The following is a 14,048-nucleotide window of genomic DNA, read 5'->3' on the forward strand; positions in this document are numbered from 1 at the left end:
TGTGGACCCATGAATTTGCTCGGTCAACCTTCACACAGCAAGTCAATCGTAACGCAGAATCGTTTTTCTGTTCTGTCAATCATCCTTCTCGCTGTTCTTTTCTCCTTGAAAATAAAATATATCCAAAACACAAACATCTCAAAAGTAGAGACTTGATCGACGTCATCTTGGAAGACCGATACCCATATAAGACACAACCATAAATTAAGATTCACAATTCATTCTCATTAACTAAGCATAACTTTTATTGGCACAAATAAATAACACATATATAGATAACAATACGATAGACTCTGTCTTATTAACTAAGCATGAACAGGAGTAAAGGAAGTGAGGTTTCTGAAATGCTCCCACTTCTCCCAGACTACGGCTTCGTAGTTGTTAGAGGAGGAACCGTCGTTGGCGGCGAGGACGAGGCGGTAGTTGATCCCGGCCACCACCTGGGTGTCACCCTTGATGACCTTCTCCAACTTCAGCTTCGCCCCAGATCGCTTGACATACTCCGTGACGGCGAAATTCGCGATCTCCGTGACGTGGGGGTCGTTGATGTTCTTGATGGGGCTCCAACCACCGAATCGCATAGCAGCTGCATTCATCGCAACCGCTGAGGCAAAGAGAACAACAAGGTACTCGAATCTCATCATGCTGTCAACTTTTCACGAGGTTTATGCGTGCTGCTTCTGCTTCTGGGGTTTGCCTTCCATTTATAGCTCTGCGTCGAAGGGGAATCGTTTTTTTATGGGTCGGCCCATAAAAGAGCCCAAAGGATGAGAAAAGAAGGTGACGGAGTTAGGTTGAAGGTGGAGGGTGCTGTGCTGTAGCCCACAAAGGGGGGTATCGAATTACACCAATCAACTGCAGACAAAAAAAATGCAAAATTAGGTGAGGCATTGACTTTTGAATCCACGAGCTGCGGCTGTGTAAGCATTTGGCTTCCACCTAAATCATAATAACACCAAATATATCCTGATTATTATTATTATTATTTTTTTCTAAATGTAAAATATAATTAATTTTCAACGATGAATTCATGAAAACATAAACTTACATTTACTTTTGAGATGTCGGTCTAATAACATGCCTTCTAGCAAAAATTGATAAGCGTGAAAATCGGGCTTAATCATAGTTTTTACCTCTTGATTCAATCATTTTCATTCTGTTTCCAAATTCTAATTACAGTCTTGTAATACTGTAGTCCATTATTTTCAACTTGAATTAGATCCTCTTCTTAGTAAGCACAAACTCAACATTGAAGTGGCCAATTGTTTGATGACATAATGATATCATCTTTAAGTGAAAATTAGGCACAATTCTTCTTATTATTTTGTTATTACACACCAAAAATAAAGTAAAAAAATGAATTAATTATACTAAGTTAAAACTTTTTAGATCATTTTTCTTCTGCTATTATTAAGAAAAATTACAGATTTACAGTGATCATTCAAAACTGTAATCAAGACGAAAGAGATAAACTTTGTGTGCGCGAGTAGAAAGTTAACATTTATAAACAATTTGGCAAGCAAACTAACCAGTGACGACATCTCCAATCCATATTTCCTTATAGATAGTTGATGGATGAAATGATTACAACAGAAGTTGATAAAAAAAACCTTTCCCTCAAGCTGTCAAAAAGAAAATTCAGTAGAGAGACAGATATTTCAACACCCTCCTCCTTTGCTTATTGAGTATTGATATTAAATATATACTAGGTATCCCACAATTGCTATGCTTTGATCTACTGGGGTAAGAAGGAAGGTTGTGTGGAATTGTCAATGACAGACAACACCAAAAAATTATAAAGCAACATGGGATTTGGAGAAGAAATCGATTTCGCAATCAAGGAGACTTTATCCTTGGCAGCCATTGAATATCGACATTTGTTCCAAAAACAACAGCTCCTGCAACACCAAAATTTAGAAGTCAGAATATTTTTTTAATCAGATTGGTTTTCTCTTAAAAATGTGTACAAGATCATATACAATAAATTACCTAGAGTTGGCATCAGAATTGAGAGGACCGCTATCCCAGCAACCTTAAGTGGCACTCCAATTTTGAGCATGTCTTTGATTTCAATATGGCCAGTGGCAAATCCAACTACATTTGAAGGAGTTGAAGTTGGAAGTAAGAAAGCAAATTCAGTTGCCACTGCTCCGGGGACCATAAGCAGAAGAGGATGCACATGCATAGTCTTGGCTATGTGATATAAGAGTGGGATAAGAAGCGTGGCGGTGGCATCATTAGATGTGATGAACTCAGTAATAATGCTGCTCATAAGACTAACTGCAGGAGCAATAGCCAAATATGGGGCATCTTCCAAGAAATCTAAGGCTCTGGAAAGCACATCTGCTAGGCCACTAGATTGGACTCCATCAGCTAAAGCAAACCCAGCTCCAAGAAGCAAAATAAGGTTCCAAGGTAACTTTTTGCACTCATTCCAGTCCATTAGCTTCTCCCCCTCTTGTTTCATGTTTGGGATTATGAACAATAACACAGCCACCATAACCTACATCATACAAAATTATTCATTTTTTTTCTGTATGATTGAGACAAGGGTCAAAGTTTGGTCAAATAAACATAAAATCTTCAAGGGTATGCAGTACTCACACTAACGCTTCCATCGCCAACAAGGCCATGGAACAAAGCTCCCCATCCTGGAATGTCATCGGTGATTCTTCTTGTCATCCATAATATAATCAGCAACTGCATTCACAACACCTCTATTTAATGTTTCTGTGCTAAAATAAATTTCCTCATGATTACGTGTGAAGTTTAAACCGTAGTAGGACATACACACCCCAAATACACACAAGACCATCTTCTCGGCAAAAGACATGGGACCTGCGTATAACAAATGCAAAATTAGAACCACATCAGCTTAACAGTTTTGGATCAAATAGTTAAAAAGATGTTCCTTTGATAAATATTAATTTATTTTGAAATAAACGGAATATGAATTGTTTAGATATTACATATTGTTAGGGAAAATTATTCGATTCGGATTTTTAAAAGGATTAAATTATACTATGAACACGTTGTCCAAATGATTTTGATTAATAACTGAATTATCAGCTTCAACTTTATTGTTTAGTCAGATTATATTATATTATAAAAACACAAAAGCAACGTATCGTATTGTATAGACGCTGTGAGCAATTTGAATGCGACAAGTCATCAGTTCCACGTAAGTCCGTTGCAGTCTCTTTCAACAGCTTCTTCTTCTTATTATTATTATTACTTTGGTTGATGAATCTCAGATGGCGCCGGCTACAGAGGTTTTGTATAAAATAATGATAATAATAATTTCCGCCACCACTAGCTTATCCAAGATGTAAGAAACTTATTTATACAAAAAGAAGTTGTTAATCACTTTGATGTCTTGGTAATTAGTTTCGTACAGTTTATAATTTTATATACAAAAAGTTTGTATAGCATGCATCACTGACCATAAAAAAGAGAAAGAAATGATACCACTGAGGTTGAACAGGAGGCCACAGTGGACCCGAGATATTTCGTGGGCCAATAAGGAACACCAATGATGTTCCCACACAAAACAGAAACTAAACGACAAAGAATAAGAAGGTTAACCCGCTAGACTTATTCTATTTTGTTTTGCCTCTCGGTGACTTAGGTAAGGTACTGGTTAATATTAAATACTAAAATTCTTATTTAAAATTAAGTTATAGTAAAAGTATATTTATAATTAATTAATAAAAATATTTTACCTTTAATTCTATAACTAACGTCTCGATGATACTGGCTATACATTTTATTTGCTTACCCAGGGCTTGGAGGTCCCTCTTTAAGTGGGCTCTGTTCAGATAAGAAGACAAGGCCCGAGAGGAGTCCCGTCGGACATAGAGGAAGCAAACGATGAACCAAAAGCAAAAGAGGAAGAGAACAGCGACAGGGAAACCAAAGAAGAACCAAGTGTTGAAGCTGATTGGCTTGGCCCCAGGGACAAGGCTCTTCCACATTCCAACCAATATCAGGTTCACACCTGTCCCCGTCAGAGTGCTGATTCCTCCGATAGGCGTCGCGTACACCACCGTCAGAACCACCGCTCTGCTGAACTTATTCACCACCTCCGATTGCTCTTCCGCCGGTGGCAGTCGCTGCAAGATCCCCGTCGCCACCGGCATCATCATCACCGCAGCTGCCACGTTGTGCATCCACATGCTCACGAAGAACGTAATCGCACATAGCCCCAATAGCAGAAGTCTTGGATTCAGCGGTTCACCGCAAAACACCGACGTCACCTGTAGTGCCACGTCACCAAACTAATTATCAGCACCACGTTTTTTTCCTTTTCTATTTCAATAATTCCTCATTTTCCACCTCAGGAAGTAAATTATATATATAAAAAATATTAATGAGAGAATTGTCCAAGCTTCAATAATTCATACAGTATATTCCTTTTTATTAAATTTTTTAACAATAAAACTGACAATTTGGTTCACCAAAATAAAACTTTGAATCTGTTAGTTCATGGAATACTTCATTGGAGAACTAAAAGGGAAGGACTCACTTTCAAGGCCAATCTTCTGTGTACGTTGTAGCGTTCAACGGCGAGGGCGAGAATGAAACTTCCCAAGACGAGCGTAATGACGTCGTCCATGTAAGAGTGAGCAACGGTATCAGCGGAAGCAATACCAAAGAGAGGAAAGAGAAACAGGGGACACATGGATGTCACCGGAAGAGGTACGGCGGCGGTGACCCACCAACAGAAAACCCAAGCAATCACCGCAAGCATCTTCTGGCTGCTGGGGGGTGCATCGAGCTTCACAAAGAGGCATATGATGAGGGACAGTAAGGGTCCAAGGGTGATGTACAAGTTCTTGAGGGTGAGAATGGATTTGAGGGTGAAGGGGGGGCTCTGCCTCTGTGATGATTGGGTTTGGTCGTGAAGCGGAAGAAGTGGGGCCTTAATGTTGATGTCGCCGGAAGTAGACGTTGGAGTGTGTTCTCCGGTCATTTTGGACGGGAAGAAGATGGGCAGCTAGCTACTATGCGGGGAAGGGGAGCGAGTGAATGGTGAGTGTGGGCTTTTATCCCTGAATTTGCGCATAACACGGAGAAGGAGTGGCCAAATTTGCTTCTTTTAGTTGTATTATATATATTACAATTACACATTGCACGTACGTCAGTTGCTATTAGAAAATATTGGTAGCATATTAAAAAATAGAAAAATTTAACAAAAATGTTAATTTTTGTTATGTTTTCGCATAAATATTTTATATTCATATGGCATTAAAATTAAACTAAATTTAAAATATTTCACAAAATAGTTTAATTAATATAAAAACTATTTGAAATGAAATAATTACAATGTAAAAGTCTATACGTTTGAGATTTTAAATTTTGAAAGTTTTATTTAATTGGTAAAAGATTGTATTGGTGATAGTATGTATGTATATGTTTCATTATTTTAAGAATTATTTTAAAAAGATATAATAAGAAGTTAGTTGAATGTTATAAACAACTAAAGTAAAAAAAATAAGCTAAGTACGTTGCTTTTTTCTTTCTACAGATTTAAAGGTTGTTAAGCTACAAATGATGCGACATATACAGTCAAAGCAAAATAGTAATTAAATAAGCATTTTTTTTATATTAAACAGGATAAAAAGTAAAACAAAATAAGACTAAGTTATAGATCTATGTCACAAAGATTTTAAAGAGTCCAATATGAAAAAAGATTAAAAAAAAGAGAGTTTCACTAAAAATAGCAGAAAATAATTCTAAGCTCAAAACTTAATTTAGTCAAATAATCAGTACTCTGGTTTATTTATCTAAGAACATGATAAAATTTAACAAATTTAACACATCTTAAAAATTTGTTAATCTTGCTAATGACAAAATAAAAAATTAATTATAGTTTTGAGCATTAACAATAAATAAACATTTAAAAAAAATAGTCCTGCATAATATAATACAACTTAAATATCGATGATTAATAGTTGTAGAATACCTTATTTATATTCTCTCTCGGTGAGAAAATAAACTTATTATGCGTGTTTACAAAATATGCTGTTGTAAGTTTTTAAACCAAACAACAATTCGTGTTTAATTTAGATTTTGACTCAAAGTTAAATTCAATTAAAGAGTCACAATATTTTTATATATCATATAATAGGATCCAAATATAATATATTTTATTAAGTATATTAATTTTGCACGTGTAAATGTAATAAAATTTTATATATCACTCTGCCAATCTTTTGAGTCAGAGGATGTTATTGTTAAAAAATAATAATAACTTAATATAATTATTTAGAAGGTAACAGGGAATATAAATATTTTTTTTTTAAAAAAATAAATATATATATATATATATATATATATATATTTAAAACACTGTATTTTAATAATTTTTTTATATAAACAAGCCTAATTTCACACACATTAAAAAATATTATGTATATATAACAATGTATCGCGGAAAATGGAAGTGGCTCTTCGAAACCGCAAAAACTGTTTTCCCAGGCAAATATGCAGGGGGGCCAACAAAGATGCGCAATTGAAGTCAACGACGACAATTTGACGATAAGTTCGAGTCTAAACTGCTTCCTTAAAACAAATACGAAGGATTTTTTCTGCATTTAAAAATTGAAATAAAGAGTATGTGGAAAAAGAAATTTTGAATTAAATATACGTGATGTAAAATTAAAAAAAATACACATGATTATAAGAAATAAACAAAAGAATATCAATTTATTCTATAAAAATAATTACGAAGTAATAACACAACGAAACCTTGAATTTAATTAAAAATTAACGAATTATTTATTTAAAAAAAAAACTCCTCTTAACAAGCAAGTATTCCGCTCTGCAAGTCAAAATTGTTTTGAATTATTATACTTTTTTGCATATTAGAATAAAATGTCATTGTATAATATTAAGATTTAACATGCATCTAATAGCTTTCCAACAGCGGAAGAGAGTGTCTGTGTTGTAAATTTTTGTTTTGTTTTTTTATCTAAAATGTCTAAAATAATTTTAAAATAAAAATTTTATTTTTATATGATTTAATATATTACTAACCCATCAACATAGAAATTTATATATTAAGATGCAGCTCTTTTAAAAATTAATAGTGATTATTTCACCTTACTGTTTATAATTTGGAGGCATGCTGCATCATTGCGTCACATTGGATAAGATTGTCATTTGATTACTCAGCATTTTCTTATCCGTGAATGGGTTGTATCTACTATCTGCACTAGCTTATGACAAACAAATCAACTTCTGTCTAACCCGCAAAAGAGAACACAAAAATGAAAAAGAAATCCTACTTGTAAGCTGCTGCTACTTGCAAAGTTAATAGTAAGGGGAACAAACTAAATTGCTAATGAGGTGGACAAAATTGTTTTTCTTTTACGGATTTGAGGACCAAGAATTAAATTAAAAAATTCAAATCGTTCATATTATACTTATCCACTTGGATAGAGAAAGAGAAAGTCGCTATCGTTGACACATGAAAAATTGGTGAGGTGATCTTTAAGATAATTTCATGTTCGTTTTAAGTACAGCCCAGTGGACAATGGTGGTTTTGAAATCAGGAAACATGACTAATAATTATAATGATGTATCAAGCTCACAGCGCAAAAGTCACTAGTCTTCTCAAAAGTAATCAAATAGATTTTTGCATTTATTACAATAAATACATGAGATAAACTGACCAAAATGTTGCTTTTGTTGTTGTTTATTCTTGTGATTCAGTAGGTGAAAATTAGTAAATATTTAACAGTCTTATTCATAAGCATTCAAACAATGTCCACACTCCTTTAACATGCATGTTCTTTTTTTCTTTTTATTACATCATATTATTCATCGCATTTTCATTTTTCTCTCTTATATTCATATATCCATTGCGATACAGATATCCGGTGGAGATTTTTATCAAACACTTAATAATAGCAAAAGAAAACGAATTTTTGACATTTTATTTTGGGGTCTCAAATAAGTGGAGGAAGAGACAAATGAAAAGATAAAAAAAAAGATGATAGATAATATGATAAAAGAGAAAAAGAAATAGAGGATGAAAAATAAGAGTAAGAAAAAATAATCGCAAAAAAAAAAAAGTAATAGATTTATTTTTGAACCACTTTCTCGTTTCGCATAATTTTCAAAACTCTGAACTTATGACAATGGCTCGAGAGAAATATGTTACTAGCGTTAGTATATTTTTGTAGGGCTGGGGGTTAGAGATGCTTTAAAGGGCCCTTAGTTACTTTTATATAAGGGTTGAGTAGTTAGATTGAGGATATAGGCCCAACGAATCTCAGTAGCTTACTTTTCCTGATCCAGTCCAAAGAGCTTTTATAAGAAAAAGAGAGATGCGTAACGTAACACGGGAATCAGGACGAGATAGAAGGCCAACCTTTCCCAAAGATGCAAAAGAAAAAATAATACTAAGATGCGTCTTTCAGCCCCGTGAAGATTTCCTTAAAGTGGAAACCTTTTCGTTGTTTTCGAGAGATTGATTTCCCTGATTTTGTATGCCTTCAGCCCCCACCGTCAATGGTTGATTCCATTTCACGTAACCGACTCACAATAAATATTTATTTTGTTGTCAATTTTGAAATTCTCATTAATCTCTTATCTTCTCATTTTGAAATATGTCCAAGGTCTCTGTACCTTATAAAAAGAAAAACATACTTGAAATTGAGATTAATTAATCACCAATAAACTTCTTCTACCTTTCTTTTGTTTTCAATTTTCACTATCTAAATTATAATAATTACAGAATAAAAGCCAATTGAATATTTACACACAATGGCACTTGATAATTACAAGAAAAAAGAATATGACAAAGCAACTTGAAAAATTAGAACCCTGCATTGCTCTGTCTCCCTAACCGTTTGGAAAAAAAAAAAAAAGGAATATCTCACGTTTACTGCATCAACATAAAAGAAATAGACAGGAAAAAAATATTTATAAAATGTAAAATAAAGGATAAAAAAATTGCGGTGCATGATAGGAGGAGTGTGTTACAGGTTTGCGGTTCGGTAAGAAGTCGAATTCTCCAGAATAAACCCTAAAAACCAAATCAAGATAGTGCGAATCTGCGGAATCCCGTGGATGCATCAGCACCTCAATGATGACAGATCTTCCGCCGGAAGTAATTACCGACATAGTCGCTCGTTTGCCGGTGAAGACGCTCCTCCGCTTGCGCGTCACCTGCAAGTGGTGGCGCTCCCTAATCGACTCCACTCACTTCATCTTCTTCCACATCTGCAAATCCATCCATAACAACAATTCCAATACCGCTCTCATTCTCCGACACCACTCCCACCTATACCAGGTGGACCTCCACGCGCTTGATCAAGCCGTGGAGCTCAACCACCCTCTCATGTGTTACAGCGGCAGCATCAACGTCTTGGGTTCCTGCAACGGCCTTCTCTGCATCTCCAACATCGCCGACGACTTCGCCCTCTGGAACCCTTCCCTCCGAAAGCATCGGATTCTCCCCGCCGATCGACTCAACCACGCCGAATCCTCTCTCTTCGCGGCTCGAGTATACGGCTTCGGCTACGACTCCTTCACTAACGATTACAAAGTCGTGAGCATTTCCTACTTCGTCGATCTCCACAAGCGCACCTTCAATTCTCTGGTTCAGCTTTACAGCATGAGATCCGATGCGTGGAAAGACCTTCCCAGCATGCCTTACGCGCTCTGTTGTGCACGAACAATGGGCGTTCTCGTTGGCGGCGCTTTGCACTGGGTCGTTACTCGGAAACTCGAACCGGATCAGCCGGATTTGATCGTCGCATTTGACCTAAGGTTCGAGAAGTTTCGAGAAGTTCCGCTACCTGTGTCCGTGAAGGGGAATTTCGAAATGGACGTGGCAGTGTTAGGAGGGTGTCTTTGCATGGTGGAGGATAGAGGAAGAAGTGGGTTTGATGTATGGGTTATGAGAGTTTATGGATCGCAAGAGTCGTGGTGTAAAGTGTTTACGGTGACAGAGAGCTATGACAAGAGATCCATAAAATCTTTGAAGCCTTTGGGTTTTTCGAGTGATGGGGACAGGGTTCTGTTTGAACAAGATCGTCGCAAGCTCTGTTGGTATAACCTGAAAAGTGAAGATGTGAGTTACGTGAAAATATCGGGAATGCCTAATTCAATTGAAGCCACGGTTTGTGTGGGAAGCCTTGTCCCACCAACTTTACTGAACCAACGTGATGAGAGCAAGTGCCAGGGACTGAGAGATCAAAAGTCTAGGAAGAAAAGGTACCAATATCCCCATTGACTTGTTTGATATTGAAAGAAATTCACTTATGGGTTGTCCCCTTCAAGATGAGGGACGATAGCTGTATTATAATTTTTTAATTTTTATTATGAAAAAAGATCACTATAGACTCACTACATGGATATACAGAAAGAGATAGGAAGAAAATATAAAAATAAAAGATACCATGGTTGGAACATAAAAGGAAAATAATCCCTTTACACGCATTTGGGAGCGGCATGAGCGGCAGAAACAGAGAAATGGGAAGAAAATATGACAAAAGAAGTAATATATATAAATAAAAGATAGAAAGAAAATAAGGACGGAAAACAATACAAAAGAAAGTGAGTGGAAAATATAGTAGTTGATTACAGAATATTTCATTTTTACCATTGGATTTAGTGTGCTTTTCTGCTGTGTGGCTCTGTCTCGTAGTGAGTTGACGTTGACTTGAACGAACCAAGTCCAGCTCACCTTACAACTTGAAATGATTGATGAAGCAAAGTGCAAATGTGAGATTTAATGTTTATGACTAGAGTCTAGGGATACCTGAGTCAACTTGGAGTCAATGTAGTACTGTTTGGTTTAAATTATATCCTACCACAGTTGGGTTCTCTTTGCCAGAGTCAAGTTTTCAAGGTTGGACTGTGTATTATGAAAATTTAAGGCAAGGATCTGACGGTATGCATCTTATTATAAAATGCTTAATCTAATTCCCGTTTCAATCAGTGGCCAATTTGCATTTTCAACGTTCCTCCTCTTTCTGTGTTCTTGTTTTATGCTTCGCTTTTTTGCAGGGATGACTTCTTGTCTCAGGGGTTCAAATTGACGTTGTAGGCGAGCAAAGAAGAGTAAACGATAAATAGCTGAAACTGGTTTATTGTGGGAATTGTTACCTTCTTGAGTTGTCATTTGTGCTGAAATTAGTCGCCTTGAAGACTTCTGCATTGAGTTTGCTCTTGTTATTCTCAGGATTGAATGGCCGAAGGTGCTCGAGTTCACGATATTCAAGATCAAGAAAAGGAATTGAAAATAGATGCTGCTTCATTCTGTTTGTTACATTAGAAATTGTTCATCCAACCAAAGAGCAAATGCGCCATATTTCGTTTTGTTTGTTATTGTACTAAGTTGATATACTCCAAGGCTCCTAATGTTGAAACTGGAGTTCTGATTGTCCCATTGGGTGGTTATGCATGCATGTATGTACTTTAATGGTTGTAGCCATCCTTATACAAACCACTATGATGTATAAATCTCAGACGTTTTAAAGCTGTATGACAAGAGGACCATCATTTACACGCTAGTAATCTTTCACGAATTTGCATAGTATTAAAGTAGATAGTTGCTTGTATAAGTAAATGTTATGTATTAAAAGAAGTCCACAAATATGTGTGTGGATTATAAAAGGTGTATAACATTGGAGGACTGAATCATTTTTCATGTTTTATCATTATTACGTAAATGCAGCTGTGTTGGACGGATTGTTTTGTGTTTTGTATATGAACAACGACGTTCATGATGTGGGGTAATGATGGAATATAGAGGGAAAGAGTCCTTGTTGATCCTATTCACTGTTGCACAAGATCATCATGAATATTTGATCCCCTTAATTAACAAGATCAAATACCAAAGATTGGAATCAAAACGGCGGGGAAAAACTTGACACTGATCTGGTATGATTTGATGATGGGGTCTCTTAATATTGTCAAAATCCAAAGAGAAGGGAGTTTGGTTTGCCCGAATTTGGTGCTTGAACGGGTAGAAGAAAACATAGTACTTGAAAGGAGAAGATGAAAATGGACAGAGATCAACAATAGAATATATCGCAGTATGACTTAACAATGTTAAATAATCTTACCATGCTTAGCTCTTAGACGGCATTATGTATGAATGTAGGATGATTTTGATCTTCAGTTTTGCATGTCTGGCCATCAGGATTGAGCAATCATCTATTCTCATCTCCAATGGTATCGTTAGATGCAATCTTACTTGTACTTCAATGTGGCTTCGGTAATTTGTTTATCAATGCATGTCTTTTTAAATTGAAATGTAATTCAGTATAAGAATAGCTGGGATAACACGAGAAGCAATCAAGGTATAATATGTAACGACTTCAATGTCTGCACGTCAAAGCAAGTTTGAATATTTTGACTGATTTATATTTGTTGAGAAACAAAGAGAGTGACTGTTATGTTTTCTCTTAATATGGGTAGTCTTTTCTGACCTACGATTTATTTCAATAGACGGGCTTACGCTCTCAAGCAACTAGACATGTTGTATATACAGGATGCTCGATGTAAAGAATGTTGTTCAATACATTTGAGAACCTTGTTTGCTCCATGATTTTAAGCCATACTATGCATCTTTTGTTGTGTATCACGTCACGTATTTTAAATGCTTTATCTTTGGTTTCGTATGAAATTGTATATTCCCCTCCCAAACTAAATTGATAATTTTTATTGTAACAGTGTTTAAATTGACGTATGTTTTACGTCTACATATTTGTTTGTAAGGAGGAGAATTGCATCAAGATTAATTATGTTTATAGACAAAGAATTTTTCTCATCGCATAGGTATATTTTTTCTATTTGGGTCATGTTAACACTAAATAAGATATGAAATCGAGTAAAGAGAAAATCTACTAAAAAATATGGACGAAAGATATTGTAATATCTTTTAATAAAAAATTATTTTTAATTCTTTAACTACTGTTTATTTTATACTAAAAATCTCTCTTTTATTTTTTATTTAATTAAACAAGTGAATAAAAAAGGGAAAAAGTATTTCATGTTTATACATCAAAATATCTCAAAACTTGCTTTTTTAAAAGTTAAATTTAAAAAATAAAAAGGAAATGGGAAGAGAGAAAAAATGAAATTTAAATTAAAAAAAGTAAAAAAAATCAATTTTTAAATTCTTAAAAATATTTTCTTGAATTAAAAAATAATATATTTATATTTAGTATGACGAGCTTAACACATGGGACAAGCAAAGTTTATGCAGTAAAAAACCGAGTTGCGGGTAAAAACAAGCTGATTTATCAGGAATTTACCAGTGTGACTCACCTCAGATTTCTTCTCATCGACATATGTTTCACACTTCAATCTATTCTTCATACAATTAGCTTTCTTTAAGTGCACTTAGCACATCTTCTTGTAATTTAAGTTTTAAGTGGCAGCCAAAATTAAGATAATTAAAGGATACAATAGCAATTAATAATTTTAAAAATATTTAGTGACTAAATTTAAATACTAAATTAGTAACTAAATTTAAAAATTGAATTAATAATTGACTGTGAAGACTGAATTAGTAATTAATTTTAAATATTATATTAGTGTCTAATCTTTAAAAATGACTAATTTTAAAAATTAAATTAGTGACTATCAGAGATTTAATTAAATTATTCTTGAAATATATTTTAGTGACTAATTTAGAAGCAAATTTTATGATTAATTTTAAGATGAATTTTGTGGATGATTTAGTGAACTAGTTTAGAGGACAATCAAAATCAGTCATTAATAATTTAAAATTTTGAAAATATCTTTATATATATAAAAGTATACGAGTTTTTGAAGAAAATTTGCAATGCGTTTAGGAGGAAAATTTGCCTTGTCTCTTTAACATAATAATCTTTATATAATAATTAATAATTACTATTTAAGACCATCTTGAATGCTTTAATTCAAATCAATTAAATTCATTCATTTTTAATTAGCAGTTTTGATATATCTTTACTTTTAAAGCCGTAATGGTTTAATTCAAATTAGTTAAATGCATTTATTTCTAATTAACAGTTTTTATATATTCAAATGATGCCTTCATA

The 14,048-nt window shown here is 34.4% G+C and overlaps 3 protein-coding genes across 6 annotated transcripts; 1 reads left to right on the top strand and 2 right to left on the bottom strand.

Annotated features, from left to right (window-relative positions):
* Positions 1-202: 202 nt before the first annotated feature.
* LOC113847310 (tonoplast dicarboxylate transporter-like) lies at positions 203-5,086 on the bottom strand. Of its 2 annotated transcripts, XR_003501770.1 has the most exons (7): positions 4,526-5,086; positions 3,779-4,256; positions 2,795-2,838; positions 2,605-2,700; positions 1,990-2,503; positions 1,530-1,898; positions 203-855 (listed from the first exon to the last, which is right to left on the bottom strand). XR_003501770.1 is itself a non-coding variant. In XM_027476320.1 (6 exons), exons 1-6 carry the CDS (start codon positions 4,970-4,972, stop codon positions 1,837-1,839), a joined length of 1,641 nt encoding a protein of 546 aa, XP_027332121.1. In that variant the 5' UTR covers positions 4,973-5,086; the 3' UTR covers positions 1,294-1,836. The 2 variants fall into 2 exon arrangements, 1 of the variants encoding a protein (XP_027332121.1); XM_027476320.1 differs by lacking the exon at positions 203-855 and having other exon boundaries at positions 1,294-1,898.
* Positions 210-2,252, bottom strand: LOC113847311 (cysteine proteinase inhibitor 5-like). Its single transcript, XM_027476321.1, has one exon. The coding sequence runs from the start codon at positions 642-644 to the stop codon at positions 306-308; it is 339 nt and encodes a 112-aa protein (XP_027332122.1). The 5' UTR covers positions 645-2,252; the 3' UTR covers positions 210-305.
* Positions 5,087-8,964: 3,878 nt separating the features above from the next.
* LOC113846445 (F-box protein CPR1-like) lies at positions 8,965-11,547 on the top strand. 3 transcript variants are annotated; one of them, XM_027474735.1, is made up of 3 exons: positions 8,965-10,227; positions 11,023-11,076; positions 11,198-11,547. In XM_027474735.1, exons 1-2 carry the CDS (start codon positions 9,095-9,097, stop codon positions 11,060-11,062), a joined length of 1,173 nt encoding a protein of 390 aa, XP_027330536.1. In that variant the 5' UTR covers positions 8,965-9,094; the 3' UTR covers positions 11,063-11,076; positions 11,198-11,547. The 3 variants fall into 3 exon arrangements, with proteins under 3 accessions (XP_027330536.1, XP_027330537.1, XP_027330535.1); XM_027474734.1 differs by having other exon boundaries at positions 8,971-10,227; positions 11,023-11,081; positions 11,196-11,256; XM_027474736.1 differs by lacking the exons at positions 11,023-11,076; positions 11,198-11,547 and adding an exon at positions 10,376-10,475 and having other exon boundaries at positions 8,966-10,227.
* Positions 11,548-14,048: the final 2,501 nt, after the last annotated feature.

Source organism: Abrus precatorius, unplaced genomic scaffold (genome assembly GCF_003935025.1).
Source record: "Abrus precatorius isolate BTA unplaced genomic scaffold, Abrus_2018 Scaffold8, whole genome shotgun sequence".
NCBI classification, from domain to species: domain Eukaryota; kingdom Viridiplantae; phylum Streptophyta; class Magnoliopsida; order Fabales; family Fabaceae; genus Abrus; species Abrus precatorius.

Excerpts from the sequence above, each read along its gene's own strand:
- LOC113847310 (XM_027476320.1), bottom strand. The coding sequence starts at position 4,972 with ATGACCGGAGAACACACTCCAACGTCTACTTCCGGCGACATCAACATT. Across the intron at positions 4,257-4,525 it reads ACAGAAGATTGGCCTTGAAA|GTGACGTCGGTGTTTTGCGG; the intron begins GTGAGTCCTTCC and ends GTGGCACTACAG. Across the intron at positions 1,899-1,989 it reads AATTCTGATGCCAACTCTAG|GAGCTGTTGTTTTTGGAACA; the intron begins GTAATTTATTGT and ends TTGGTGTTGCAG.
- LOC113847311 (XM_027476321.1), bottom strand. The coding sequence starts at position 644 with ATGATGAGATTCGAGTACCTTGTTGTTCTCTTTGCCTCAGCGGTTGCG.
- LOC113846445 (XM_027474735.1), top strand. The coding sequence starts at position 9,095 with ATGATGACAGATCTTCCGCCGGAAGTAATTACCGACATAGTCGCTCGT. Across the intron at positions 10,228-11,022 it reads CAAAAGTCTAGGAAGAAAAG|GGATGACTTCTTGTCTCAGG; the intron begins GTACCAATATCC and ends GCTTTTTTGCAG.